The sequence below is a fragment of the Sorex araneus genome, chromosome 2, assembly GCF_027595985.1.
Source record: "Sorex araneus isolate mSorAra2 chromosome 2, mSorAra2.pri, whole genome shotgun sequence".
NCBI lineage: Eukaryota > Metazoa > Chordata > Mammalia > Eulipotyphla > Soricidae > Sorex > Sorex araneus.
In genome coordinates this window covers 263,556,997-263,583,079 of record NC_073303.1, presented here as the reverse complement: position 1 = coordinate 263,583,079, position 26,083 = coordinate 263,556,997, and the positions used below count along the sequence as shown (strand labels likewise).

Here is a 26,083-nt window from a genome sequence, read left to right as displayed (position 1 = left end):
ATGAGGGCCAGACCGTCTGGCACACTCACAGCCTCTAGGGCTCGACACTGTGATCCCGGCCATACAGGGAAGACTTGGGATGGCTGATGCGGGCGGCATCAGGAGGAAAGGCCTGTCTCACAACCCTGTGTTGTCTGCAGATGGTACAAGGATGGAGCCCTGCTGGCCCCCGGGGGCAAGTACCGGATGCTGAGTGAACCTCGAAGTGGCATGCTGGTGCTCGAGATCCGGGCAGCTGGTGTGCAGGACCTGGGCCACTATGAGTGTGAGGTGAGGGGCCAGAGCTGCCACCGTGGGCACAGAGGTGGGTGGGCATGTTGCCCTGGCAGGGGCACTGCGCTGGACAGCTTGGTTCACTGTGTCTGAACTGGAAACATTTACTGAGCTGTCTAAGCCACACTTCAGGAGTGGGACCCTTTGGCCACATCACGTTGGCCACGCCTGTGGAATGCCCCTATGTCCCGGGAAGCCCCTTCAAGGATGCTGGGAGGGAGCCCTTTCTGTTGTGGCCAGAGGTGGGCCTCCTACAAGGGATGCAGGGCCCTGGGTTCAGGAAGCTGTGAACTCTGAGCTGGCATGCCCTTTGCTCCACAGTTGGTTAACCGGCTAGGATCGACACGTGGCGGCGCTGAGCTGTCTCTGCAGAGCCCGACACCAAGAGTTCGAGAGCAGGTGGCTGCTGTGGAAGGTCAGTATGTGTCTGACTACCCCAGAGCTGGGTCCAGTCCACAAGCAGAATCCGTGGAGGACGAGGGTTTTCACATGTGGGGCAGCAGGAACGATCAGGGTAGCTTGCCAAAGAGGCTTCCTCAGAGTGTCCAGAACTCGGGCTCCCTGGCCTGTCTCGGCACACTCCTGGGGTCCTGGGTAGAACTCATGAGGCAGAAGGGGCGTCAGTGGAGGAGGTTTACGCTCACCCTCCACACACTCCTGGCTGTGGGTATCAGTAGGTCTCGAGGTGTGTGTTCACCTTCCACTCACACTTGGCTGTGTGCATCAGTAGATGAGGTGTGTGTTCACCCTCCACTCACACCTGGCTGTGTGCATCAGTAGATGAGGTGTGTGCTCACTCTCCACACACACACCTGACTGGGTGTCAGTAGGTGAGGTGTGTGCTCACCCTCCACACACACACCTGACTGAGTGTGAGTAGGTGAGGTGTGTGCTCACCCTCCACACAAACACCTGACTGGGTGTGAGTAGGTGCGGTGTGTGCTTACCCTCCACACACACCTGGCAGTGGGCGTCAGTAGGTGAGGTGTGTGCTCACTCTCCACACACACCTGGCGGTGGGCGTCAGTACGTGAGGTGTGTGTGTGGAAGGTGAACAGATATATTTGCTTACCCTCCACACACGCCTGGCAGTGAGCGTCAGTAGGTGAGGTGTGTGCTTACCCTCCACACACACCTGGCGGTGGGCGTCAGTAGGTGAGGTGTTTGCTCACCTTCCACACACACACCTGACTGAGTGTGAGTAGGTGAGATGTGTGCTCACTCTCCACACACACCTGGCGGTGGGTGTCAGTAAGTGAGGTGTGTGCTCGACCTCCACACACATCTGGCTGTGGGCGTCAGTAGATGAGGCACAAACTCGCCTTTCACACAGACCTGGCTTCGGGTCCCTAGATGCGCAGCCTAGGGTGTGACAGGGCTGGGAAGGAGGCAGAGCTGTCTGTCCTGACATGGGTCATCAGAGGACTGCTGCCCCCATGGAAGGGACTGAATGCTGATGCTGGTGCTACACCTGTGGAGCCCTGGCTCCTGTGGCAGATGGGAAGGTGGACTGTGTCCTCCCTAGTCACTAAGTGACCTGTGTGAATTCCCACATCTGTCTGGGCCCCATCTTGGGTGCCCACCTCGATTGAGTGCACGGGGCCAGCAGCCCCCCCGGCCCCCCCGCCTTGTGGCCGGTTCATCGATGTTCCTCTGCACTTCCTGCGTCGGTCTCTCACTGGGGAGCAGTGGGCCCATGCCCAGCTCTCTTTCCTGGCGCTGGCCAGCACGTCCTGCAGAGACATTTGGTCTGCCGTCGTGGCGTCCTCAGCGGTGGGCTGGAGGAGTGGCAAGCCTGGGAGCTGGAAGTGTGTGCTGCTTCCCTGCTTCCTAATCCTTGCCCCTGCTTCACCTTTAACCAGAGAAGGCCCCGGACGGCCCATGTGGTGGGCGCTGGCCCCTTCGCTCTGTAGCTGTGCCAGCCAGGATCCCGCTTCGCTTGGCTTCCTGTCAGCCTGGTGCCTGGCGCAGTAGCAGAAAGACCTTGTCAGGGAGAGCAAAGGACTAGCCCGGGCTTCCCCACCGCACGCTGACTGCAGCTGGTGGACAGGCTGTGCCCAGTATGGTCCAGGTTTCCGACAGGGTGATCCCTCCAGTATTCCAGCAGAGGCCCCTGTCCGAGGGCAGCTGGTGCAGCTCATGGCACTCTGGGTTGTATGGAGGGCAGTGAACAAGTGAGCAAAGCCCCTTGACTAGGAGGTAGCAGCTCTGTTTGTAGGGCGGAGAGTGGTCTTGGAGTCGTGACTGCCTGCTGTCTGTCCAGGCCAAGCTGGGGCACCTGTGCCCCAAACCACGGGTGCTAGGGGTCTGCTTCAGGGATCTGGACCCCCCTGATAAATGAGAGCCACGGGCCTGTCTGCTGGCTCCCAGGAGGAAAGCTAGATGTAGCCGAGTTTGCGGGGGTCAGGAGGCCCCTGGGGAGATACCCTCAGCGCACATGACCACAAGGGCTCAGATGTGGCCCTCTCCACTCCTCTGGTGGGCGTTTCTGTAGGAGAGCTATCAGCCACCAGTGGCCCCCCAAGGAGCCCTGCCCAAGCGACTGGTTGTAACCCTCGCTGTCCACCTGTTTTCTTTGTAGTCACTGAGCAAGAGACTAGAGTCCCCAGGAAAACCATCGTCATGTAAGTGCAGGAGTGTGCCTGACCCCTGACTGCTGTGCGCCCGCATGCTCACTCACCTGCTTGCCGCCTGCCAGCGCCGACCCGCCTCAGGGGTGCCACTGACCACAGGGTGGAGGCTGGATGGGGTCCTGTGGATCAGGCCCGTTTCTGCAGAGGCTGGACTATGGGCATTGCCCAGAGCTGGCATTCCGTGTCCACTGAAGAAGTGGCTCGAGCTGCACATGGGAACCCCAGGGTGAGAACCATGGCCCACTGTTCCTCTTTGCACCCCCGAGGCAGGTAAAGCCTGACACCTTTCTAGATGATCACCAGGGTTTCATAGCCATGCTGGTGTACCCACAGAAGCAAGGTTAGGGTCAGGCCAGGGAAATCTGGGAGGACTTCCAGTAGGAGAAAGCTGCTCAAGCAGGAGATGAGGCTGACAAGACCATTGCAGTGGTTTCTGTCCCACGTGCTGTGGTTCGATGGGTGGTGGTGCAGTGAGCCTGTGTGGGGGCTTAAAGCCCGTAGGGACAGTTCGCCCCTCCTTGACAGCACCTCCAAAGCAGGATGTCCTTATGCCAAACTCCCACTCATGTACCCAACAGCCTCAGGCCAGCTGAGGGTCACTTAGGGTCCCTCTTGGCCAAGCGGATGTATCTGCCACCCCCGTCGCTCTGTCCCTCACCACACCTGCAGCCCCCCTTTCCTGAGAGCCAGTGTCTTGGCCTTGCTGGGGCTCATAGGACTGCTTGAAGCAGTGACAAGGGCAGGGGGCAGGAGGGCAGAGGGGCCAGGCGTGCTCGGGAGGTTGGTGGGAGTACCAGTGGTGCTGGTAGCATTAGGATTTCTAAGGATTGTGAGGCCGTTGGTGTGAGTGAAAGAGGAGTAGAGGAGGCAGCTGGGAAAGCCTTGTGCCCTCTTCTTGGTTTTGGTCTTAATTAGATACTTGTGGGTTGCCTACTTGGTTTGAGGTTGTGGGGAAGGAAGGGAAGGAATAGCCCCACTGGGTAGTGGTGATCTGGCAAGCTGGGATCTGTGAGTTTGAGACCACGCTCGGTGTTGGAGTGTAACCAGCTCCAGCGCATGTGAGGTCTTTGTGTAATATCATGAGCACTGCACTTTAGGGTCAGGATCCTACGTGTCAGCTTCTGGGAGGGAAAGTCGTCCCTGTGCTGTAGTCCCGCACCCACTTCCTGTGCGGTTCTGGGGAACTGAGCAGATCTGGGCTTCTGTCTTCTCACCGGCTGCCTGCTTGCTTGCACACTGACTGCTCCCGCATGCACTGCCAGGTGGGGGTGGGGTCTGGCCCACCCATCTCCTCTCGGGGCTCTCCCTGCAGAGAGGAGACCATCACCACCGTGGTGAAGAGCCCCCGGGGCCGCCGCCGCTCCCCCAGCAAGTCTCCGTCCAGGTCACCATCCCGGCGCTCTGCCAGCCCGTCCATGCCAGCCCCACCCGACCTGGGGGCTGGCCAGTCCCGCAGGCCTGAGGCAGAGTCCAGCTGGAGGTCCCCTGTGCCCACACTGTATGTGACAGAGGCCGAGGCCCGCACACCAGCCTGCCTTGGGGGCTCGAGGCCTCAGCCCAAGTGGGTGGAGGTGGAAGAAACGGTTGAAGTTCGGGTGAAGAAGGCTGGAGGCTCACCCGGGCTGCTCTCCGTGCTCCCTGGCGCCACCCCGGAAGGGGACCTCAATGCCAACAACTCCAACAACACACTGCTGGCCCAGCAGCCCCAGGGCCAGCCCGGCGTCTTCCCTGCGGATGCCAGGCGCCCGCCAAGCCCAGATGAGCCCCCAGAGCTGCTCCCTGTCTGGACAGTGGAGGAGGAGGAGACGCCGCTGGAGGAGTGGGACCGGGAGCCCCAGGCTGCGGCCTCGCTGCAGGGCCGCTCCCCCAAGATCCTCACACACCAGGGCCGGGTGCTGACGCTGGCCGACCTGGACGACTACGTGCCCCAGGAGGGGGAGACCTTTGGATGCGGCCACCCTGCACGCAGCACCCCGGACGACCCTCCCTGCGAGGTGTCGGTGCTCCAGAGGGAGGTCCGGGAGCCCACGGTGGGGCAGCCCGTCGTGCTCAATGTGGGGCGCCCATCAGGCCCCCGAAGCTTCTTCAGCCACGTCGCCAGGCCTCAGGAGGTGTCTCCGTGGGGGCCCCAGGTCCTGGGCCCAGTGGGCGCCTCCCTGCATACACCTGAGGCCCAGGCTAGGGGTGTCTCCTCCTGGAAGCCTTCCTTCTGCACCCGGGTCCAACGTTCTGCTGACACCGGCCAGAGCAGCTTCAAAACAGAGGTTTCCACCCAGACTTGCAGCTTTGGGACAGTGGGCGAGATGGTCACCCTGCACATCCGGCCTGATGGGGATGGGGCAGCAGGACCCTCTCAGGGCTGAGCCGACAGGAAGGACCGCCCCAGGGAGCCTGCACTGCCCACGTGCCTCTCCCCAGCGGAAACCAGCCCTGCCCTGAACACTTCCTACCTCTCCAGACTCAGCCCTGGCTGGACAGTGGGGCAGTTCTGCAGCCCATGGCCTGGCCTCTGTCCCTCCGCCCACAGCCCCATTGTACAGTGCCCCCTCCCAGGCATCACCAACAGCAGACTCTCTGCCTCAGTGTGCTCTTGGGGCCCAGGTCTGCTGGCCACCAGGGCATCTGGGGGGCGGACACAGGGTCTGTACACAGGAACTACCTGGCCAGTTGGCCTGACAATAAATGTCTCCAACTGCCGCCTCTGTTCTTCCTTCTTGCCGTCTGGATGGCAGCTCCTGTGACTGGGGGTGCAGCAGTGACCATCATGAGGGGCTGTGTGGGTGGGACCTGGGCACTGGGTGGTGGTCATTCCATACTTGTGGGCACTGAGCAGGCCTTTCTGAGGATATGCAGCCAGTCCTAGCCAGGACAGAAGTGAGAGGCGGGGGGACATTCAAGTGGAGAAGGAGAGGCTGTACCTGCACCAGGAACAAGCAGAGACCAGGAGCACTCAGCAGGGATCCACTGGAGCGGAAACCTGGTCAGGGGTCTGGTTAAGTGAAAGCCGGGGGCAGGAGGGGTGTTTTCCCTGTCTCCCCACTCTCCAGGACCTTCTCAGCCTACCCTGTCCCTAGTCTCAAACCTGAGACTCCAGGACCATGGACAGTGACCAGCTGTCCTTTTCCATTCTTCTGTCTTTACCGTCTCAGTCTGTTAGTATGGGAGCAACAATGTTTAACTGGGACAGTGAAACAGTGACATAACAGACACGATTATTCTTCTTGTTTACAGCGTAGTTTGGCGATGTTGCTAAATGATCACAACAGGTAGTCACTTCACAAGAACTGCAAGTTTTCTTGGGATGAGATCCTTTTTGGTCTTAACAATAATGAGATTTTAAAGTTACATTTGAAAAAATGTTCAGATATGAACTCCCGAGCCTTACTAGGTCGGTAAGCATGGGGCTCTCTGAGGAGAGGAGAGGTGTCTGCTCAAAACTTTCACCTCCTGCAGTTTCCATGTTGGGGAGCAGTGGTTCACAGGCAAATGTTTTCTCCACATGTGTAGGCTGCCCGTTAGGGATGAGAGTTTCTTTTGCTATATAGAAGCTTTGGACGTAACCGTTTTCAGTTCTAGTCATTGATCTTACTTTGTTCCCCCTCTTGCCTCTGGAGTGGGCTTCAACAGTATCTCGGAGGTTGAGGTCCTGGATTTTCTTGATTTCTAGTCTGATTTCCTGAATCCAGTTTGAGGCCCTGCCCACACCCCAGGGTCTGCTTTCATCGGGGCAGCCCCAGGGGAGGGGCTGTGTCCATTAACTGGGATGAGGGATCGAAGATAATGGAAGCTGCCCCCAGAGGTGTCCTGAAGGCAGCTGGGATAGCACCCTCAGCTTCCTCCTGCTGAGGCCAGTGGGTGGGTGGATGGGGCAGGCAGCTGGCGCAGCCGCGTGGCTCCCTGGGAGCTCTCTCCTCTGGCCCCAGTCACCCCTCACGGTGTATTGACCTGCCATTCCACAGGTGCTGCTGTTACGCTCCCAGAGGCCTTGGAGCCCATGGACCAGGAAGTAGGAGATGTCCCCAGGACAGTGGAAAGCCAGGAAGCTCCCAGACCGGCTGTAGGGGGTCACACAGGCCCCAGCGCTGGCCCTGGGGGGCTGCCTGAGCAACGGGCAGCAAGTCCTCAGGGCGTGGGTGCAGCGTCTGGTAAGACCTGGCCCTTGAAGCCTGAAAACTGCCCAAACCCTAGTCCCCCGGGTGCCCTTCAGGAGAAACCTGGAACCCTGGCCCAGCCTCAGTCTCCCATCTGGGAAACTGGGTGGGGTCTGGGTCCTGGGAGCACTCAGGGTGGGGGTGGGAGCTGCACCCTCAGAAGGGGCCTCAGGGCACTTCCCTTCCCCCTCTGGAGAGTGTCAGGGTGTTGTGTCCCCACCCCCAGAAAACCTGCCTGACGAAGCCCCTTACCTCACCAGCTGAACCCTCCCGGATGGTGCCACAGCCCCTTCCCGACGTGGGCCCGCAGCATGACTTGGGCACCGAGACCCAGGAACGGATCGTGCCCATCCGGTAACCTCCCTACCCTCTGGGGCGGGTGGAGGAGGGCGGGGTGCGATGTCTCACTGGCTCCCTGCCCCCAGGATGGAGGGTGCAGTTTGGCCTGTGGCAGGCACAGCAGAACCCCTCTGGGACGTCCACAGCCATGTGATTACGGAGACCACCCACAGGACAATCGTGTATCAGGCTGGTGACGCAGGGGCGACAAGTAGGCATACCCCTGTACCCGCCTCTGCCCCCAGTGAGCCCCGAGCCAACCCCTGGGTCTGGCAGGCAGCATGTTGAGCTCACTCTGCTCTCAGGGCTGAAAGGTGGTCGTGTGTGTGTGTGTGTGTGTGTGTGTGTGTGTGTGTGTGTGTGTATGTCTCTGTGTATATGTGCGTCTATGTATGCCTGTGTTTGTGTCTGTGTGTGCATGTGTGTATATATGTGTGTGCATGTGTCTGTATGTGTATGCATATGTGTATCTGTGTGCAATATGTGTATATGTGTGTATATATGTATGTGTGTGTGGGGGCATACGTGCATGCATGTGTGTGAGTGTGGTCCAGTAGGCAATTGCACTTCCCTATAGTGTACCACAGGGCCTGCTGCCCACTGGGCGTGCCAGGGCATGCCCAAGTGGCACAGACGTCTTGGTGGCTGCAGGCCCAGCTCACGTGGGTAGACTCCGGGGTAGGGTGGACGTGCACTAGATGGATGCCCCAGTGCATGGCCTATCTCCACCTGCAGAGCCCCCATCCATGCAGGTCACCATCGAGGATGTGCAGGTGGAGAGAGGTGGCACTGCCCGCTTCCAGGCAGTCATTGAGGGCCACCCACAGCCCACGGTGAATTGGTACAAGGTAGGGACAGGCTAGGCTGGGTGAAGTGGGCTGCATGGACTGCCCGCTGGAGGAGCCTTGGGTAAAGGGCTGCCTGTGTCCTGTGCCTCCAGAACAACGTCCAGCTGGCAGAGGGGCCCCGGCTGGTCCCACTGCAGGAAGGAACCACCTATTCTCTGGAGCTGAGGGATGTAGCCCATAGCGATGCTGGTGTCTACACCTGCCTGGCCCACAACGCTGGTGGTCAGGTGCTGTGCAAGGCGGAGCTGCTGGTGCAGGGCGGTGAGTCAGGGTCTTGGATGGCAGACCTGCGTGGTCGTCTCTGCACCCAGCAGGGGCTGACCACAGCTGGCTTACCCCTAGGAGAAGATGAGCAGGACTCAGAAAAGCAAAGCTTCCGGAGGAAACTGCACTCCTTCTATGAGGTCAAGGAGGAGATTGGAAGGTGCGGATGAAAGGAGCTGCCCTGCTGCCCGCGCGTGCCCACTCTGATGCGCTCTCCCTCCACCTCCAGCTGCCTGTGCGAGTCTCACACTGCTACCCTCCCACACCCGACTCTGTTGCCCTCACACGCCCATTCTGCTGCCCTCACACACTCACTCTGCTGCTCTCACACACCCACTCTGTTGCCTTCACACACCCGATTCTCCTGCTCTCACACAACAAATCTGCTTTCCTCACACTCACTCTGCTTTCCCCCCCACACACTCTGCTGCCCTCACACACCTCACTCTGCTGCCCTCACACACCACTCATCTGCCCTCACACAACCACTCTACTGCCCTCACACACTCTGCTGCTCTCACACACCCACTATGCTGCCCTCACACACCCACTCTGCCACACTCACACACCCAATCTTCAGCCCACACACGCCCACTCTGCTGCCTTACCACACCCACTCTGCCATCCTCACACACCCAATCTGCAACCCCCACACACCCACTCTGCCGCCCTCATACGTCCACTCTGCTGCCCTCTCACAGCTCACTCTGCCACCCTTACAACCCAATCTGCAGTCCACACACGCCCACTCTGCTGCCCTCACAGCCCACTCTGCTGCCCTCACACACCCACTCTGCTGCCCCCACACACCCATTCTGCTGCCCTCACACACCCATTTATCTGCCTTCACACACCCACTCTGCTGCCCTCACACACCCATTTATCTGCCTTCACACACCCACTCTGCTGCCCTCACACACCCATTTATCTGCCTTCACACACCCACTCTGCCACCCTCACACACCCACTCTGCTGCCCTCACACACCCACTCTGCCACCCCCACACACCCACTCTCCCACCCCCACACACCCACTGTCCCACCCCCACACACCTACTCTGCTGCCCTCACACACCCACTCTGCTGCCCTCACACGCCTACCCTGCTGTCCTCACACAGCCCACTTTGCTGCACTCATACACCCCACCTTGCCACCCTCATACACCCACTCGACTACCTGCGCATACCTTCCTCCAGCTGCCTGCTGACCCCAACAGCCTTCCAGCCGTCCACTCTTACTGCTCTGCTTCCCTCCTCCTAGGGGTGTGTTCGGATTTGTGAAGCGAGTCCAGCACAAAGGGAACCAGATGTCCTGTGCAGCCAAGTTCATCCCGCTGCGTAGCAAGACACGGACCCAGGCATACAGTGAGCGCGACATCCTGGCTACACTGAACCACCCATTGGTCACTGGACTGCTGGACCAGTTTGAGACCCGGAAGACCTTGATCCTCGTCCTGGAGCTGTATCCATCCCTGGCCCCAGGTCCTGGTGTCCAGGCCTGGCAGTGCCTGTCCTGTAGCGGTTGGGGAAACTTCTGACCCAACGCGCCAGCCCTGATGTGAGCCCCTGCCCCACATTCTCTGGGCCTGGCTGAGTGGGTGTGTGTGGCAGCCGCCCACCCTGTGAGCCAACCTCGGTCCCTGAGTTCTGCAGCATAGCTGCGCCCGAGAGGGGTATGCTAGTGGGTGGGCAGGGTGGGTTCCAGACCCCAGACTTTCCTTGACGGAACCCAGGTGCTCATCAGAGGAGCTGCTGGACCGTCTGTTCAAGAAGAGCGTGGTGACTGAAGCTGAGGTGATGTGGTGTCTGCTGCCCCCACACACCCAGCCTGTTGCCCTCACTCTGCTGCCCTCACACACCTCACCCTGCTGCCCTCACATACCCACTCTGCTGTCCTCACACACCTGCCCTGCTGCCCTCACACACTGCCCTGCTGCCCTCATACAGCCTCAGTGCTGCCCTCACACACCCACTCTGCTGCCCTCACACACCTACTGTGCTGCCCTCACACACCCACTCTGCTGCCCTCACACACCTACTGTGTTGCCCTCACACACTCACTCTGCTGCCCTCACACACCTACTGTGCTGCCCTCACACACCCACTCTGCTGCCCTCACACACCTACTGTGCTGCCCTCACACACCCACTCTGCTGCCCTCACACACCTACTGTGCTGCCCTCACACACTCACTCTGTTGCCCTCACACACCTACTGTGCTCCCCTCACACACCCACTCTGCTGCCCTCACACACCTACTGTGCTCCCCTCACACACTCACTCTGCTGCCCTCACACACCTACTGTGCTCCCCTCACACACCCACTCTGCTGCCCTCACACACCTACTGTGCTCCCCTCACACACTCACTCTGCTGCCCTCACACACCTACTGTGCTGCCCTCACACACCCACTCTGCTGCCCTCACACACCTACTGTGCTCCCCTCACACACCCACTCTGCTGCCCTCACACACCTACTGTGCTCCCCTCACACACCCACTCTGCTGCCCTCACACACCTACTGTGCTCCCCTCACACACCCACTCTGCTGCCCTCACACACCTACTGTGCTGGCCTCACACACCTACTGTGCTCCCCTCACATACCCACTCTGCTGCCCTCACACACCTACTGTGCTGCCCTCACACACTCACTCTGTTGCCCTCACACACCTACTGTGCTCCCCTCACACACCCACTCTGCTGCCCTCACACACCTACTGTGCTGCCCTCACACACCTACTGTGCTCCCCTCACACACCCACTCTGCTGCCCTCACACACCTACTGTGCTGCCCTCACACACCTACTGTGCTGCCCTCACACACCCACTCTGCTGTCCTCACACACTGCCCTGCTGCCCTCACACACTGCCCTGCTGCCCTCATACAGCCACAGTGCTGCCCTCACACACTCACTCTGTTGCCCTCACACACCTACTGTGCTGCCTCACACACCCACTCTGCTGCCCTCACACACCTACTGTGCTGCCCTCATACACCCACTCTGTTGCCCTCACACACCTACTGTGCTGCCCTCACACACTCACTCTGTTGCCCTTACACACCTACTGTGCTGCTCTCACCCACCTGCCCTGCTTCCCATATATACCCACTGTGTTGTGCTCACACAGTCCACTGTGCTACCCTCACACACCCTCTCTGGTTGCCCTCATACACCCTCTCTGCTTCCCGCACACCCTGCTCTGCTGCCTGAACATGCCCCACTCTGCTGCCCCACTGTTCTGCCCTCACATGCCTTGCACTGCTGTCTGTACACACCAGGCCTCCTGCCTTGAGTGCCTCTCTCTGCTGCCCATCCCGTCCCCTGCTCTGCCCTTCAGATGTGTGTTTCTCAGAGACCTGGACTGGGCTCCTGGTGGTCGTCCTGAGAACCAGCTCGTTGCTCACCCTTCAGACCACACAGGGTCAGCAGTCAGGCCTCCTGCTCTCTCCCCCCAGTCTTCCCCGCTCCCAGCTTCCAGGAGTCCCCAGTCTTGAGACACATGGAGCCCACTCACCTGAGCATCTACCTTTGCTGCAGGTCAAGGTCTATATCCAGCAGCTGGCCGAGGGGCTGCATTACCTGCACAGCCATGGTGTCCTCCACCTGGACATAAAGGTATTGTGGAGCCCCAGTCTGTCTCCAGACTCATCGGTGGGGCCCCTGCCCGGCTGCTCCGGTGCCTCCCAAGCACAGGGCCCCTCATGGCCTGATGTGACCCCGACTCTGCCTGACAGCCCCCCAACATCCTGATGGTGCACCCTGCTCGTGAAGACATCAAAATCTGCGACTTTGGGTTTGCCCAGCGAGTGAACCCGACGGAGCAGCAGTACAGCAAGTATGGCTGCCCCGAGTTCGTGTCCCCTGAGATCATTGAGCAAGAGCCTGTGAGCGAGGCCTCTGACATCTGGTATGTGGCTGGGCCGGGTGCCAGCTCCCCACGCCTGTGGCCAGGACTGGGGCAGGGGACTCATGTCTGTGGTTCTGTCCCTGCAGGGCGATGGGAGTCATCTCCTACCTGAGGTGAGCAGCCGCTGCCGTCAGCGCCTCTGCCACAGGTTCCTGCTGGCTCCCGGCCGGCCCGAGGCCACGCGCCCCACTGGCCTCTGCCCAGATCAAACCCAAGACCGGAGGGGCAGCTATCCTGGGAGCAGGCCCCCAGCCAACTCCGATAAGAGGCTGGTGCTGCCCGTGTCCAGGCCTCCGCAGTCACAAGGCTGGCCTTCAGCGGTCCCTGCCGTGTGGGGTGCCTTGTCCAGAAGCCCCCTGTGAGGCTATGCTGCCCTGGAGAACCTGGCTCCCGCCTCGCCCGGGCGGAGGCTGGCCCTCGGCGCACACCGCCCGGCCAGAGCCTCGCCGGCCCCAGGGCAGCGTTCCCTTTCTGCTTCCAGCTTGACCTGCTCGTCTCCCTTTGCGGGCGAGAGTGACCGTGCCACCCTCCTGAACGTGCTGGAGGGCCGGGTGTCCTGGGCCAGCCCCACCGCTGCCCACCTCAGCCAAGAGGCCCGGGACTTCATCCAGGCCACGCTGCAGCGGGCCCCGCAGTGAGTGTGGTGCTGCCTCGTGGGGGCTTGTCCCCGTCTCCAGGGGCCCCTGGTGGCCTGATCGCATCTTCCTGTCTCTCCAGGGCCCGGCCCAGTGCTGCCACGTGCCTGGCGCACCCCTGGTTCCAGGTGAGTACCCAAAGTTCCAGGGAAGGACGCATGTGGGAGTCTGCCTGGGTCCGTCCCCCCGCCCCCCGTCCCCCCACACCAGGATCTCCCCGACCACCTGCTCTCGCCTGGCTCAGAAATCCGTGCCCGCGGAGGAGGCGCACTTCATCAACACCAAGCAGCTCAAGTTCCTCTTGGCGCGCAGCCGCTGGCAGGTGAGCTGGGGGCAGGGAGACACGGGGTCCCAGGGCCTGGCTGTGCCCCCTCACGGCCGGTGGGGGACCTGGGCTGGGCAGAGCCAGGGCAGTGGGGAGCGGAGGGCAAGGAAGGACTTTGATGGCCCCTGCCCTGCCCTCGCACCCCGCAGCGCTCCCTGATGAGCTACAAGTCCATTCTGGTCATGCGCTCCATCCCCGAGCTGCTCAGGGGCCCGCCCGACAGCCCGTCCCTCGGGGTGGCCCGGCACCTGCGGAGAGACACCAGCGCCTCCTCCAGCTCCTCGTCCTCCTCCGACACGGAGCTCACACCCTTCGTCCGGGCCAAGTCCCTGCCCCCGTCGCCAGTGACCCACTCCCCGCTGCTGCACCCCCGGGGCTTCCTGCGGCCCTCGGCCAGCCTCCCCGAGGAGGCTGAGGCCGGCCCGCCCGCCGGGCCCCTGCAGGCGGGGCTCCAGGACGCCGTGCCACCGGCTGTCCCCGGCTGCGTGCCCCGGCAGAGCATCATCCGCAGCCTGTTCTACCAGCAGGCCGGGGAGGGCCCCGGCTCCGGCAGCCGGCGGCACCCGGCCCGGCGGCGGCACCTGCTCAAGGGCGGCTACTTTGCGGGTGGCCTCCCTGGCCTGCGGGAGCCCCTGCTGGAGCATCGCGTGCTGGAGGAGGCTGCTGGGGAGGAGCCGGCCGGCCCGCCCACCTCGGAGACCGCCGGCCAGAGCCTCTGCACTGAGGCTGGCCGAGAAGGGCACTGTCCGGCCCCAGCTCCCTCAGGCCTCCAGGGGGACAACCGGCCAGGGGGACTTGCACTGGGGGCTGCTGCCCCGGCTCTGTTTCCACTCGCTAGTGGCCCTGGGGGCTCCCCTCAGCAGCAAGGGTCAGTCCAGGACAGCCACGGGGGGCAGCTCCCGCCGCCTCTGGGTCGTGAGCCCCCTGCAGCTGTCAGACCACCCTGCCCTGGCTCCGTCCCCCCAGAGACCTGCCTGGCACCCTCCAGCCTCCTCTCTGGGGAGGGCACCCCCTCCCTGGGTCCTCAGTCAGGGCCGGCGCCCCCGCTGGGCTCGGAGCCTGGCTCCTCCCTGGACGAGGACCTGGCCCAGGAGGAGTCTGTGCTCAGCCCCCCTCGGCCTCAGGAGGCAACAACACGCAAGTTCTCCCTGGGCTTTCGCGGGGGCTACGCAGGCGTGGCGGGCTACGGCACCTTCGCCTTCGGGGGGGATGCAGGGGGCATGCTGGGGCAGGGCCCCCTGTGGGCCAGGATGGCCTGGGCCACCTCCCAGTCATCTGAGGAGCAGGATGAGGTGGGGACCAAGGGCCTCCCAGCAGCCTCAGAGACCCTGCCGGAGAGTGGCAGCCCGCCCCCCAGGGCCTCCCCAGAGCCCAGCTCCTGGGAAGACTGTGGCCAGGGCCCTGCCGTGTCACTGGTGCAGATCCGGGACCTGTCAGGTGACTCGGAGCTGGCTGACACTCTGTCCCTGGACATCTCGGAGGTGGAGCCCGCCTACCTCAATCTGTCTGACTTGTATGACATCAAGTACCTCCCCTTCGAGTTCATGATCTTCAGGAAGGTCCCCAAGCCGGCAGCGCAGGAGCCACCCTCCCCCGACTCCGAGGCTGGGGAGGAGCTGGCCGAGAGCCTGGGAGCCCCCTGGCCCTGGCTGGGCCCGGGAGACCTGGAAATCTCCGAGGAGGCAGACGACATGCAGGCCCTGCTCGGAGACGTCTCTGGCAGCAGGAAGCGCAAGTGGTCCCCCCCGTCCCACGGCCTCCCGCAGGCGCTGCCAGAGGAGCCAGTGGAGCTGGGGCTGCGCCGCAGGGTCAGGGACTCAGTGGCACACATCTCCCGCCTCCTGAGGGGCAGGCTCCAAGGTAAGTCCCCGCGGCCCGGGCACCTGCTCTGCGCCCTCGGCTCTCTGCCTCCCACGCCCTGAACCCCAGCTGGAAGGCCGAGTTGCCCCGACACACACACACACACACACACGTGAACGCACACACGCACACACACACACGTACTGCACGCACACACGCACGCACACACGCACACACGTGCACGCACACACACACGCACACACACACACGCACACACGCACACACGGCCGTGTTCCCAAGGTCACCTTCCTGGTGCCTGCTTCCCTGTCAAGGGGTCCTCGCACAGGCCTGGCACATGCCACATGCTGGTGGGAGGTGAGGGACACAGCCCAGCTCTGCCCTCCAGCCAGCCTGGGGCCTGGGCGGATCTGCACACGGAGACAAGGCCGAGGGCCAGGCACCCTGGACTCTTCGGGCTGCTCTGGGGTGGGTGTGCTGCAGCCCTGTCCTCCCCGCAGGGCTGGAGAAGGAGGGCCCCCCCAGGAAGAAGCCAGGCCTAGGGTCCTTACAGCTGAAGAGCAGAGACCAAGGTGGGTGGACGGCTTGAAGGTCTCTTTGGGGGAGGGGACCTCCTGTGCACCCCGGCCAGTGGTGTGACAAGCTGACACGCCTGGGCCCGGGCTGGGCCGCCTGCAGAGGCACACCTGTCCTGTCTTGGCTTTCCAGCACCGTTGTTCATTAGGGAACTTGTGGATGAGACTGTGGTTCTGGGCCAGTCGGTGACTCTCGCCTGCCAGGTACTGGCACAGCCAGCTGCACAGGCCACCTGGAGCAAAGGTGAGGGGCTGTCCCGGGCAGGGCAGGCGGCTCCGTGTCAGTGTACCGAGGGAAACCGAGGCGAATGCTCTGCAGATGGGGTCCCCCTGGAAAGCAGCAGCCGCCTGCTCATCTCCTCCACGCTGAAGCACTTCCAGCTGCTGACCATCCTGGTGGTGGGCGCTGAGGACCTCGGCACGTACACCTGCAGCGTGAGCAACGCGCTGGGCTCGGTGACCACCACAGCCGCCCTGCGGAAAGCAGGTGCGTGGGCCGGAGGGAGGGGCTGGGGCCCCCGCTCTGGGTGAGCTGCCTGTGCCAGCTCCTCCTGCGGGCACCAGGGCTGCAGGCTTCCTGCTGCACCCCCAGTGTGACCCCGGGGAGACTGGCCCAGCTGAACCTCGGCCAGGAGGGACGGGAGGCACTGGGCCCACCCCGCGGTCAGAGCTGGAGCAGACGGCACAGCTGAGGGCGGGCGGGCAGGTGTCCAATGAGGACCCCCGTGGCCCCCAGAGCGCCCCTCATCCTCCCCGCGCCCGGACATTGGGGAGGTGTATGCCGACGGCGTGCTCCTGGTGTGGAAGCCCGTGGAGAGCTGTGGGCCTGTGACCTACACTGTTCAGTGCAGCATGGAAGGTACGCAGCTCCGGGCCCACACCCTGGAGAGGGGCTGCGGGGACACAGCACCAGGCCCTGAGTCGTGCCCTCCCGGGGCAGGGGGCGCCTGGACCACGCTGGCTTCGGACATCTTTGACTGCTGCTACCTCACCGGCAAGCTCCCTCGGGGCGGCCTGTACACTTTCCGGACGGCCTGCGTCAGCAAGGCGGGCATGGGCCCCTACAGCAGCCCCTCGGAGCAGGTCCTCCTGGGGGGTCCCCGCCACCTGGGTGAGTGGCCTCGCCCCGAAACCCACGCTCACACGTCCCGCCGGGAGGGTCTGCCCGGCCCGTGGGACGAGGGGACGCCACAGATGTGTCCCATCGCCGGCTTCCCTTCCCGCAGCCCCTGAGGAGGAGAGTGGCCCCACACGGCCGGCCCAGCTGCTGCCCAGCACGCAGACCTTCGCCTTCCAGACGCAGATCCGAAGGTGCCCTCCCCCACCCCACAGCCTCTGACCCCCCTCAGGGGCTGAGACTGAGCCCGGCCACTTCCCTCTTGCTCCAGGGGTCGCTTTAGTGTGGTGAGGCAGTGCAGGGAGAAGGCCAGCGGACGGGCCCTGGCCGCCAAGATCATCCCCTACCGGCCCGCGGACCGGGCTGCGGTGCTGGGCGAGTACCATGCCCTCAAGGCCCTGCGCCACCCGCACTTGGCCCAGCTGCAGGCGGCCTACCTCAGCCCTCGGCACCTGGTGCTGGTCTTGGAACTGTGCTCTGGGCCCGAGCTGCTCCCCTGCCTGGCGCAGAGGTAGGAGGGCCGGGCCTGGGCAAGGGCGCGGGGGCCGGTGTGCCCCCACACCCTGAGCCGCGAGGTCCCCTCTGTCCCTAGGGACTCCTACTCAGAATCCGAGGTGAAGGACTTCCTGTGGCAGATGCTGAGTGCTGCCCAGTTCCTGCATGCCCAGCACATCCTGCACCTGGACCTCAGGTCTGAGAACATGATTGTCACCGAGTACAACCTGCTCAAGGTGATTGACCTGGGCAGTGCCCAGAGCCTCGCCCAGGAGCGGGTCCAGCCCTCAGAGAGCTTCAAGGACTACGTGGAGACCATGGGTGCGCAGGGCAGGCCGTGGCCTGACCCGGGGTGGGTGGGGGCTGGCCCTCCCGGTGGCCCACAAGCGCCTGACTCCCCTGTGGTATCCACAGCTCCGGAGCTCCTGGAGGGCCAGGGTGCCGTTCCACAGACCGACGTCTGGGCCATCGGGGTGACGGCCTTCATCATGTGAGTCCTCTGATGATGCCCTGGGGCAGGGTGGGCCAGCTCCCCTTCCTGTCGCGAGGTGACCAGGACTCTCGACCCGTTGTGCAGGTTGAGTGCCGAGTACCCTGTGAGTGGTGAGGGTCCTCGCGACCTCCAGAAAGGCCTGCGCAAGGGGCTGCTCCGCCTCAGCCACTGCTACGCGGGGCTGTCAGGGGGCGCCGTGGCCTTCCTCTGCAGCACGCTCTGTGTGCACCCCTGGTAAGCCACTCGCCCGCACGCGCCCTGGGAGCCCCCCCTGCGTCAGGGCGCACAGCTGAGGCCCTCCCTTTCCTCCCCCCCTCCAGGGGCCGGCCGTGTGCGTCCAGCTGCTTGCAGTGCCCGTGGCTGACCGAGGAGGGCCCTGCCGGCCCACAGCCCACAGCCGTGGCCTTCCCCACCTCGCGGCTGCGGGCTTTTGTGCGGGAGCGTGAGAAGAGGCGGGCGGTTCTGTCCAAGAAGTACAGCCTGGGCCTGCGCTAAGACCCAGCCTTGCCCCTGCACACCAATAAAGCAGACTCAGACAAGCTGTTTCCGAGGTGCTTGTGGGGGGAGACAGGGTCCCCCCACAGAGAGGGGAATGTCTGTGCTGCCCCGGCATCAGACTCACACTGGCCTGGCTGCACCCTCGGTGCACAGGCAGCCCTCCATGGGTGTGAGGCAGGAGAGCTGGGGTGCTGTTAGCCTTCACTATTGAACGGCAAGTTCTGTCTCCCCACCACCAGGGAGGCCTGGTCACGGCAGTGTCTTTACTTAATTTGTCGGCACAGCACAAAGCCCACATTTCCCGGCTTGTTTGCACGACACCCATCCTTGCCCGCCTGCACCTGCTCCGGGCCCTCAGTGCTGTTTCTCTAGGAATTCCTGGGCCACAGACGTGTGAGTGGTCAGGCGTGTGCGCACAGCCCCGCGGGCCACAGACGTGTGAGTGGTCAGGCGTGTGTGTGCACAGCCCCTCGGGGCCACAGACGTGTGAGTGGTCAGGCGTGTGCACACAGCCCCGCAGGGCCACAGACGTGTGAGTGGTCAGGCGTGTGTGTGCACAGCCCCTTGGGGCCACAGACGTGTGAGTGGTCAGGCGTGTGCGCACAGCCCCGCGGGGCCACAGACGTGTGAGTGGTCAGGCGTGTGTGTGCACAGCCCCTTGGGGCCATAGACGTGTGAGTGGTCAGGCGTGTGCGCACAGCCCCGCAGGGCCACAGACGTGTGAGTGGTCAGGCGTGTGCGCACAGCCCCGCAGGGCCACAGACGTGTGAGTGGTCAGGCGTGTGTGTGCACAGCTCCTCGGGGCCCCAGCTCCTCTGAGCGGCTCCAGGCCTCTCATCCACTCCAGCAACTCCCTGGTTCAGCTTCCCAGCTTCCCCCCCGACCCTCCCACAGAGGCTGGGCCCCTCCGCAGCCCCTCCTAGCAGGCTCACTCCCTGGGGTCTTCCCCACAGTGCTCTCTTCTCCCCCACACGAAAGCAGGTGTCGAGGCTTGTGGGTCTTAGGAATGTCAGTTCCATTCGTGCCCCGTGGCCAGTGGCCAGGGCTGCTTCAACACTCTCCGGCCAGTCCAGCCCCCAAGGGGCCGTTTGTTCTCTGGCTGGCATTTCCCTGGCACCTCCATCTGGCTGTCTTTGCCCTCTGGCTTGCCCTTCAGACGCCCTGTCACATTCCAGGCACACAGGCCCCCTTGCGTTTCCACATGTACCCGTGTTTCTCACCTCTACGGTTCTATTTCGGGGCCTTCTCTGTGGAAGCCATCTCATGCACTCCTGCCTGCTGGTCAGATTCAGTGCACGTTGGCTGCAAGCAGTCTGGTTCTTAAACTCTCTGGCCAACAGTTAGTTTTCTTTCCATAGCAAGGTTAATGCCTTTCAGTTCTCAAAGGAAATCATGTGTAGGACACACTGAGAGTGCTGCAGTCAGAGTCACCCCCAGTCCCTCCTGCCCCGTCCCCAAGGTCAGCAGTGAGCCCTCGGACAGTCACCCTGGGCCAGGTCACCTCTCCCTCCTGCCCCACCCACGGGGTCAGCAGTGACCCCTTGGACAGAGTCACCCTGGGCCAGGTCACCTCTCCCTCCTGCCCCACCCGAGGGGTCAGCAGTGACCCCTCGGACAGAGTCACCCTGGGTCAGGTCACCTCTCCCTCCTGCCCCACCCTTGGGGTCAGCAGTGACCCCTCGGACAGAGTCACCCTGAGTCAGGTCACCTCTCCCTCCTGCTCCACCCCTGGGGGAGCAGTGTCCAGCAGTGTCAGCCTCATGGCACAAGGGACACCCAGCATTCCTGGAGTCTCTTTGCTATTGGTGGCACTAAGGCATCCAAGTATCAGCGTACAAGGCCATTCTCGCTCCCCTCCACTGTGGCGCATGGGCTACTTCTCCCCACAGATCTGAGTGCCCCAGTGCAGTACTCGGGACTGTGCCGACAGACCGTCCTGCCCTGCCCACCTGGAGTTGCAGCAGAGCAGGCGGCTATGTTGAGTCCCACCCTTGCAGGCTCAGGTTGGGGAATCTTGTCATTTATGTCCCCTGTACCCGTCAGTGGGAAAGTACAAACATCTCCTTGCAATGTGGAGTCAAACTTTGTAGTTGTTCTTTGATGTCTTCTCTCAGCGGCCTGCTGCCTCCTGTGGACACAATTTAAGCAGCGCATTAGAACCCGCCAATGTAAAAGTCCACCCAGGAGCCAGGGTTATCTGAACACTGTTTACCTTACCGAAACACTGTGAACAAGCCAGGCCCCAAACAGGAGTTAGACTAAGTGTGTTCCAGCACACACATACAGGGTGGTACCATTGAACCATTTCAACACAGTAGCATGGTGTACTGCGAAGAAAACCCTAGCCATCAACATAGAAAGTATGTCTTATTTTTGTAAAAATTTATCCTTAATATAGAAAGGAGTAATACACTAAATGTTATTAGTGTTGATTTTGGGTGGTGAAATTCAGTTGCTTTCTGCTTCTTAATATATGTCTGAATTTGAAACAATGAGCTTATGTTATTGCTAGTGGAAAATTTAGCTCCTTTAAAGATTGGAGGGCACTTATTAAAATAAGAAACACGTTAGTTACCTATTGTAGTGGGCAATTTTGAATCTGGATCCCTCGAGCCATACGTTTCTTAAATGTTCATTGTCCTGGACACAGTTTGCACAGGCACACTAGCCCCGGAGGTCAGCAGCCACAGAACATGGGTCTCTTCCTGTACAGAGCTCTGGGCTTGGTCAGAGTTAGGGATCGGGGGGCTGGGCTTGGGGTACATCTCCCCAGTGATGGATAGGAGCTCTGTGTCCATTCTGCTGAGCCAGGACCATCTAAGCTCTGAATCCAACCTCATGTTCCCCACGTGGTCTGTCCCGTGGCCTAGACAAGGTCCGAGTGTAGATACCGACGGGAAGAAGGGCTTACTACATTCTGTCCTACTAGGGCTCATGTCTAAGTCGGAAGCACACGAGCGTGAAGAAGCAAACATGGGAGTGTTGAAAACTAGAGCACTGCTGGAGTCCGGGGGCCAGGACCTTGTGGGCGGGTGGCTTGGAGAATTCCTGGGAAAGAGAGGTGGGAAATCAGCCAGATACAGTGTCCAGCATTTACTTGGTGTTCTCAAAGACTCAGCCCCGTGGGTCACGTAATGGACAGCCAGTCTGTATGAAGATTACAGCTATAAGGTTTGTGTTTTTACTGATTGTTAACTGTTTAAAATTAAAATTAAAAAGCTAATACCCTGGAGGCTGGAGTGATAGTACAACGGGTGGGGCATTTGCCTTGCGTGTGGCTGACCTGGGTTTGATCCCCAGCATCCCATATGGTTCCCTGAGTACTACCAGGAGTAATTCCTGAGTGCAGAGCCAGGAGTAACCCCTGTGCATAGCTGGGTGTGACCCCAAAAGCCAAATAATAATAATAATGATAATAATAATAATAAACATTTAAAAAAAGCGAATCCTCTGATGTCAGCAGAGCAATAATACTGATTTCAGGTTTCATCCAGACCCTGTGCATCTGGCTCCATGGTTCTCTGGGGCTGTCGGTGACCTATAATAACTTTCCAGAGATAAATGAAATTTAGAAGTTATAGATTCAACACCAAAGGAGTTAGGTTATTGATATAAAATTGAGTATACAAGGAATCAGAAAGTAGTAAGAATAGGCAAAATTTTTTTAATTTGTTTTTTGTTTGTTTTCGGGCCACACCTGAGGGTGCTCAGGAGTTGCTCCTGGCTCTGTGCTCAGGCATCACTCCTGGTGGGAATCGGGGATCCAGAGCAGTGCCAGGGATTGAACTCGGGTCAGCCACCTGCAAGGCAACTGTCCTACCTGCTTTATTATCCCTAGTTTCTTGGGGAGAAATACTTTGAGAACTTGTTTGGAAATTCTAGCAGAGGAGCGCAGCTATTTGTATACCCTTGACCAAACGGTCCGCCTCTATTCAGGGAAAGCTGTCTTCTTTGACTGAGCACACAGCTTCAGGAGGAATTCCCGTGGAGCAGTGAGGAAGGGAGGGGATACCTGCCTCGCCAGCCAGGCCACCAAATCAACCCTGGTGATCAATGGGGTAATAGATGTCTCACACCGTAAGTATAGGATACGTTGGCTGTGATTAAATAGCTGAACTAAGAGTAAAGGAGGGGGCAGGAGTGCACCCCGGCACTGGGTAAAGCTTGGGTTTTGACTAAGTCAAGCTATAATTGCTCAGTGTTGGGCTACAAGCAAAGGAGAAACTACTGAAACGGATAGGTAAGGAATGAATAGTTTGTGCATAACTAATGGTGAGTCAAGGAAGTTGTTTCAGTAGAGTAGAAAACTTTTATACATCACTAGTAAAATAAGGTCATGGGTTTGGTGGTTATAGGTTTTGTTTTGTTTTGTTTATGGGGGTCACAGCCTGCAATTCTCAGAGCTTACTCCTGGTTCTACACTCTAATTGCTCTTAGTGCTCGGGGAGCCATATGAAATTTGAGGGATTGAACCTTGGTTAGCCTCTCGCAAGACAAACACCCTACCCTCTTCTATCTCTCTGGCCCCTTGGTGGTTATAGGTTAAAAGAAATGTCTTAAACAAAATACTTAGAGATTGAATGATGGAACCATCTTCTACTTCCCAACACTGGGGGACCCTAATCAAGGTCCTTTGTGCTCAGGAATCACTCCTGGTGGTGCTCAGGAGACCATATGGGAAGCTAGGAATTGAATTCGGGTTGGCCCCAGGCAAGGCAAGCACTCTAGCCAGCCACTGTACTATTTTAGATCTTAAATCTAAACCCTTAACCCCTACTTGATCTCTTTAGATCTTAATTTCTTTCTATAACAAAAGATGATAATGTCATTTAACTCCTACCATCTACCTCCTACTGGTATTACTGTATTCAGTAAGTCAACAGATGTGAAGTACTCAAGATACTTTATCAATCATAATTTTACTAGTTAAATGTTATTTTTATGTCAGCTCAAAGTGGATTAAAGACCTCAATATCAGAGATGAATCTATAAGGTACATAGAAGAAAATATAGGCAGAACTCTCCATGACATTGAAGCTAAAAGCATCTTTAAGGATAAAACAGCACTGACCATGCAAGTGGAAGCAAACATAAACAAATGGGACTACATCAAACTAAGCTTCTGCACTTCAAAAGAAACAGTGACCAAAATACAGAAAGAGCCCAAAGAATGGGTGTGTAAAACTAAAGCTCGCTGAGGGGGCGTGCACACTCTCGGGCTCTCTGGGCAGCTCTGTCTCACCGCCCACGTTCGGTACCCCGGAACTGCTGTGTGTGCCATCGGTCAAGGGCAGGTGATGGAAGGAAGTAGGCCAAACTGGTTGCTTGATCGGTTTATTTCATTCTCTCTCCCTGCCTCTCTCCCAACTCTCGGTCTCTCTCTCGATCTGTGGATCTGGCCCCCAACCCACTCTTACAGCCTAGTTAAATCTCCACAGCATGAGGGGGTTGGGGCATACACATAGGTGTGGTCAGCAATAGGGTAAGGTTCCTTTCCCTCAGGGGATGCTTCTCTTAGGACTTAATTCTCTTTCAGCAGGAGGATCCACCCAAGGGCAGAGTCCCATGAATGTGTTTCTCTTCTCCTCAGCCAGCAAACATATAAGAATTCATAATATTAATCATTTTGTATGGACACAATAAGAGATGCATTAAAGCTTATAGAATTTCTCTCCTGGGGCCATCTCAATCTCAGACTACAGTGCTCAGGCCAGAACAGTCTTTCCTATCCCTAGCAGGGTCCTAGTCTCATCATGACTTTTGGATCATGACAGCATTTGTCTATGATAAAGCTCTTAACTTATAGTTAAGAATTAGGCACTTTGGCCAGGCCCATCTCGATGCCAGGGTAGCACATAACTCACCGCTTGCCCTGGATCCTTCCTGTCCCTCGTCGGGACCCTGCTTTTGGGGTGCTAGGAACTGAGGGCAACTGAGGCTTAAGTGGAGAAAGCAGATGCCCGGGAGGGAATAATATTCGAGGCCAATTAAATCCCAAGTTATAAAAACATAATATTGTCTTCTTGTGTCTATACAAAAAAGACAGCTTTAAAGTAAATTATTCAAAAGGCATAAAGAGGAGAGAAAGGCAATCTTATAATATCCAGTGTCCTAGGAAGTTCTGACCTTACAAATTAGCAGAGTCAGATTAAGGGAAGAGCAGATAAACTGGTAGAAGTGGTTACAGATAAACAAAGGAATGGGAGTTACTCGGGAGCACTTTGATGGGCATGACTGATAAACCTAAGCTCCTAGTGGCAAGGGGGAAAGGACAAACCAATGATATCCAACAAATGGGAAAGAATATTTACCCAATACCCATCTCATAAGGGATTAATATCCAAGATATACAAGACACTTGTAGAATTGTATAAGAAAAAAACCTCCCACCCCATCAAAAAATGGGGAGAAGAAATGAACAGAAATTTCCTCAAAAAAAAATATAAATGGCCAAAAGTCACATGAAAAAATGTTCCACATCACAAGTCATCAGGGAGATGCAAATCAAAACAACAATGAGATATCATCTCACACCACAGAGACTGGCACACATTCAAAAGAACAAAAGCAACCAGTGCTGGCGTGGATGTGGGGGAAAAGGGACGCTCTTTCAATGTTGGTGGGAATGCCGACTGGTCCAGCCTTTCTGGAAAACGATATGGACAATGCTTCAAAAACCAGAAATTGAGCTTCCATATGACCCTGCAATACCACTTCTGGAAATATATCTCGAGGATGCAAAAAAGCACAGTAGAAATGACATCTGTACCTATGTATTCATTGCAGCACTGTTTACAATAGCCAAAATCTGGAAACAACCCGAGTGCCCTAAAACAAATGACTGGTTAAAGAAACTTTGGTACATCTACACAATGGAATACTATGCAGCTGTTAGGAGAGACGAAGTCATGCAATTTGCTTATAAATGGACAGACATGGAGAGTATCATGCTAAGTGAAATGAGTCAGAAAGAGGGACAGACATACAAGATCTACACTCATTTGTGGAGTATAGAATAACATCACATGAGGCTGACACCCAAGGTCAGTAGATACAAGGGCCAGGGGATAGCCCCATAGCTGGAAGACTGCTTCATGAGCAGAGGGGAGAAGGCAGCTGGAATAGAGAAGGGATCACTAAGAAAATGATGGCTGGAGGAACCAGTTGGGATGGGAGATGCATGCCAAAAGTAGATAATGGAACAAACATGATGATCTCTCAGTGTCTGTGTTGTGAGACATAATGCCCAAAAGTGGAGAGAGAATATGGGGAATATTTTCTGCCATGGAGGCAGGGGGAGGGTGGGAAAGGGGAGGTATACCTGGGATATTGATGGTGGGGAATGTGCACTGGTGGAGGGATGGGTGTTTGATCATTGTAATCCAAATATGAAAGCTTGTAACTATCTCATGGTGATTCAATAAAATTTTAAAAAATGTTATTTTTATATGCATCAATGCTGATATCCAATTACATGCTTGTCACTTTCTGCTTTATATCATGATTACCAACTTGTCTGGATTCCATGACGTGGAGATCTTAGGTACTGAATTTCTCACTATAGATATAGAATCTTCCCCCCACCGAATTTTATTTTATTAAAGCACCATGATTTGCAGAGTTATTCATAGTTGGGTTCCATCACCGATCACACCACCAGTGTCAACTTCTCTTGACCAGTGTTCCCAGGTTTCCTCCATCGCCCCTC

The 26,083-nt window shown here is 58.7% G+C and overlaps 1 protein-coding gene across 1 annotated transcript in view; it reads left to right on the top strand.

Annotated features, from left to right (window-relative positions):
• Window positions 1-18,377, top strand: part of OBSCN (obscurin, cytoskeletal calmodulin and titin-interacting RhoGEF) — a 113,751-nt gene extending 95,374 nt beyond the window's left edge. Inside the window, exons 85-112 of the mRNA XM_055127324.1 lie at window positions 141-270; window positions 595-688; window positions 6,866-7,051; window positions 7,318-7,411; window positions 7,483-7,607; window positions 8,132-8,244; window positions 8,337-8,505; window positions 8,587-8,668; window positions 9,769-9,969; window positions 10,241-10,301; window positions 12,050-12,127; window positions 12,247-12,419; window positions 12,506-12,532; window positions 12,901-13,053; window positions 13,137-13,182; window positions 13,299-13,376; window positions 13,529-15,239; window positions 15,698-15,769; window positions 15,906-16,016; window positions 16,092-16,259; window positions 16,509-16,631; window positions 16,713-16,883; window positions 16,999-17,083; window positions 17,161-17,400; window positions 17,482-17,705; window positions 17,799-17,874; window positions 17,962-18,111; window positions 18,198-18,377. Coding sequence (XP_054983299.1) covers window positions 141-270; window positions 595-688; window positions 6,866-7,051; window positions 7,318-7,411; window positions 7,483-7,607; window positions 8,132-8,244; window positions 8,337-8,505; window positions 8,587-8,668; window positions 9,769-9,969; window positions 10,241-10,301; window positions 12,050-12,127; window positions 12,247-12,419; window positions 12,506-12,532; window positions 12,901-13,053; window positions 13,137-13,182; window positions 13,299-13,376; window positions 13,529-15,239; window positions 15,698-15,769; window positions 15,906-16,016; window positions 16,092-16,259; window positions 16,509-16,631; window positions 16,713-16,883; window positions 16,999-17,083; window positions 17,161-17,400; window positions 17,482-17,705; window positions 17,799-17,874; window positions 17,962-18,111; window positions 18,198-18,372 — 5,116 coding nt within the window. The 3' untranslated portion in view covers window positions 18,373-18,377. The remainder of the gene's footprint in view (window positions 1-140; window positions 271-594; window positions 689-6,865; window positions 7,052-7,317; window positions 7,412-7,482; window positions 7,608-8,131; window positions 8,245-8,336; window positions 8,506-8,586; window positions 8,669-9,768; window positions 9,970-10,240; window positions 10,302-12,049; window positions 12,128-12,246; window positions 12,420-12,505; window positions 12,533-12,900; window positions 13,054-13,136; window positions 13,183-13,298; window positions 13,377-13,528; window positions 15,240-15,697; window positions 15,770-15,905; window positions 16,017-16,091; window positions 16,260-16,508; window positions 16,632-16,712; window positions 16,884-16,998; window positions 17,084-17,160; window positions 17,401-17,481; window positions 17,706-17,798; window positions 17,875-17,961; window positions 18,112-18,197) is intronic.
• The last annotated feature ends 7,706 nt before the right edge of the window (window positions 18,378-26,083 follow it).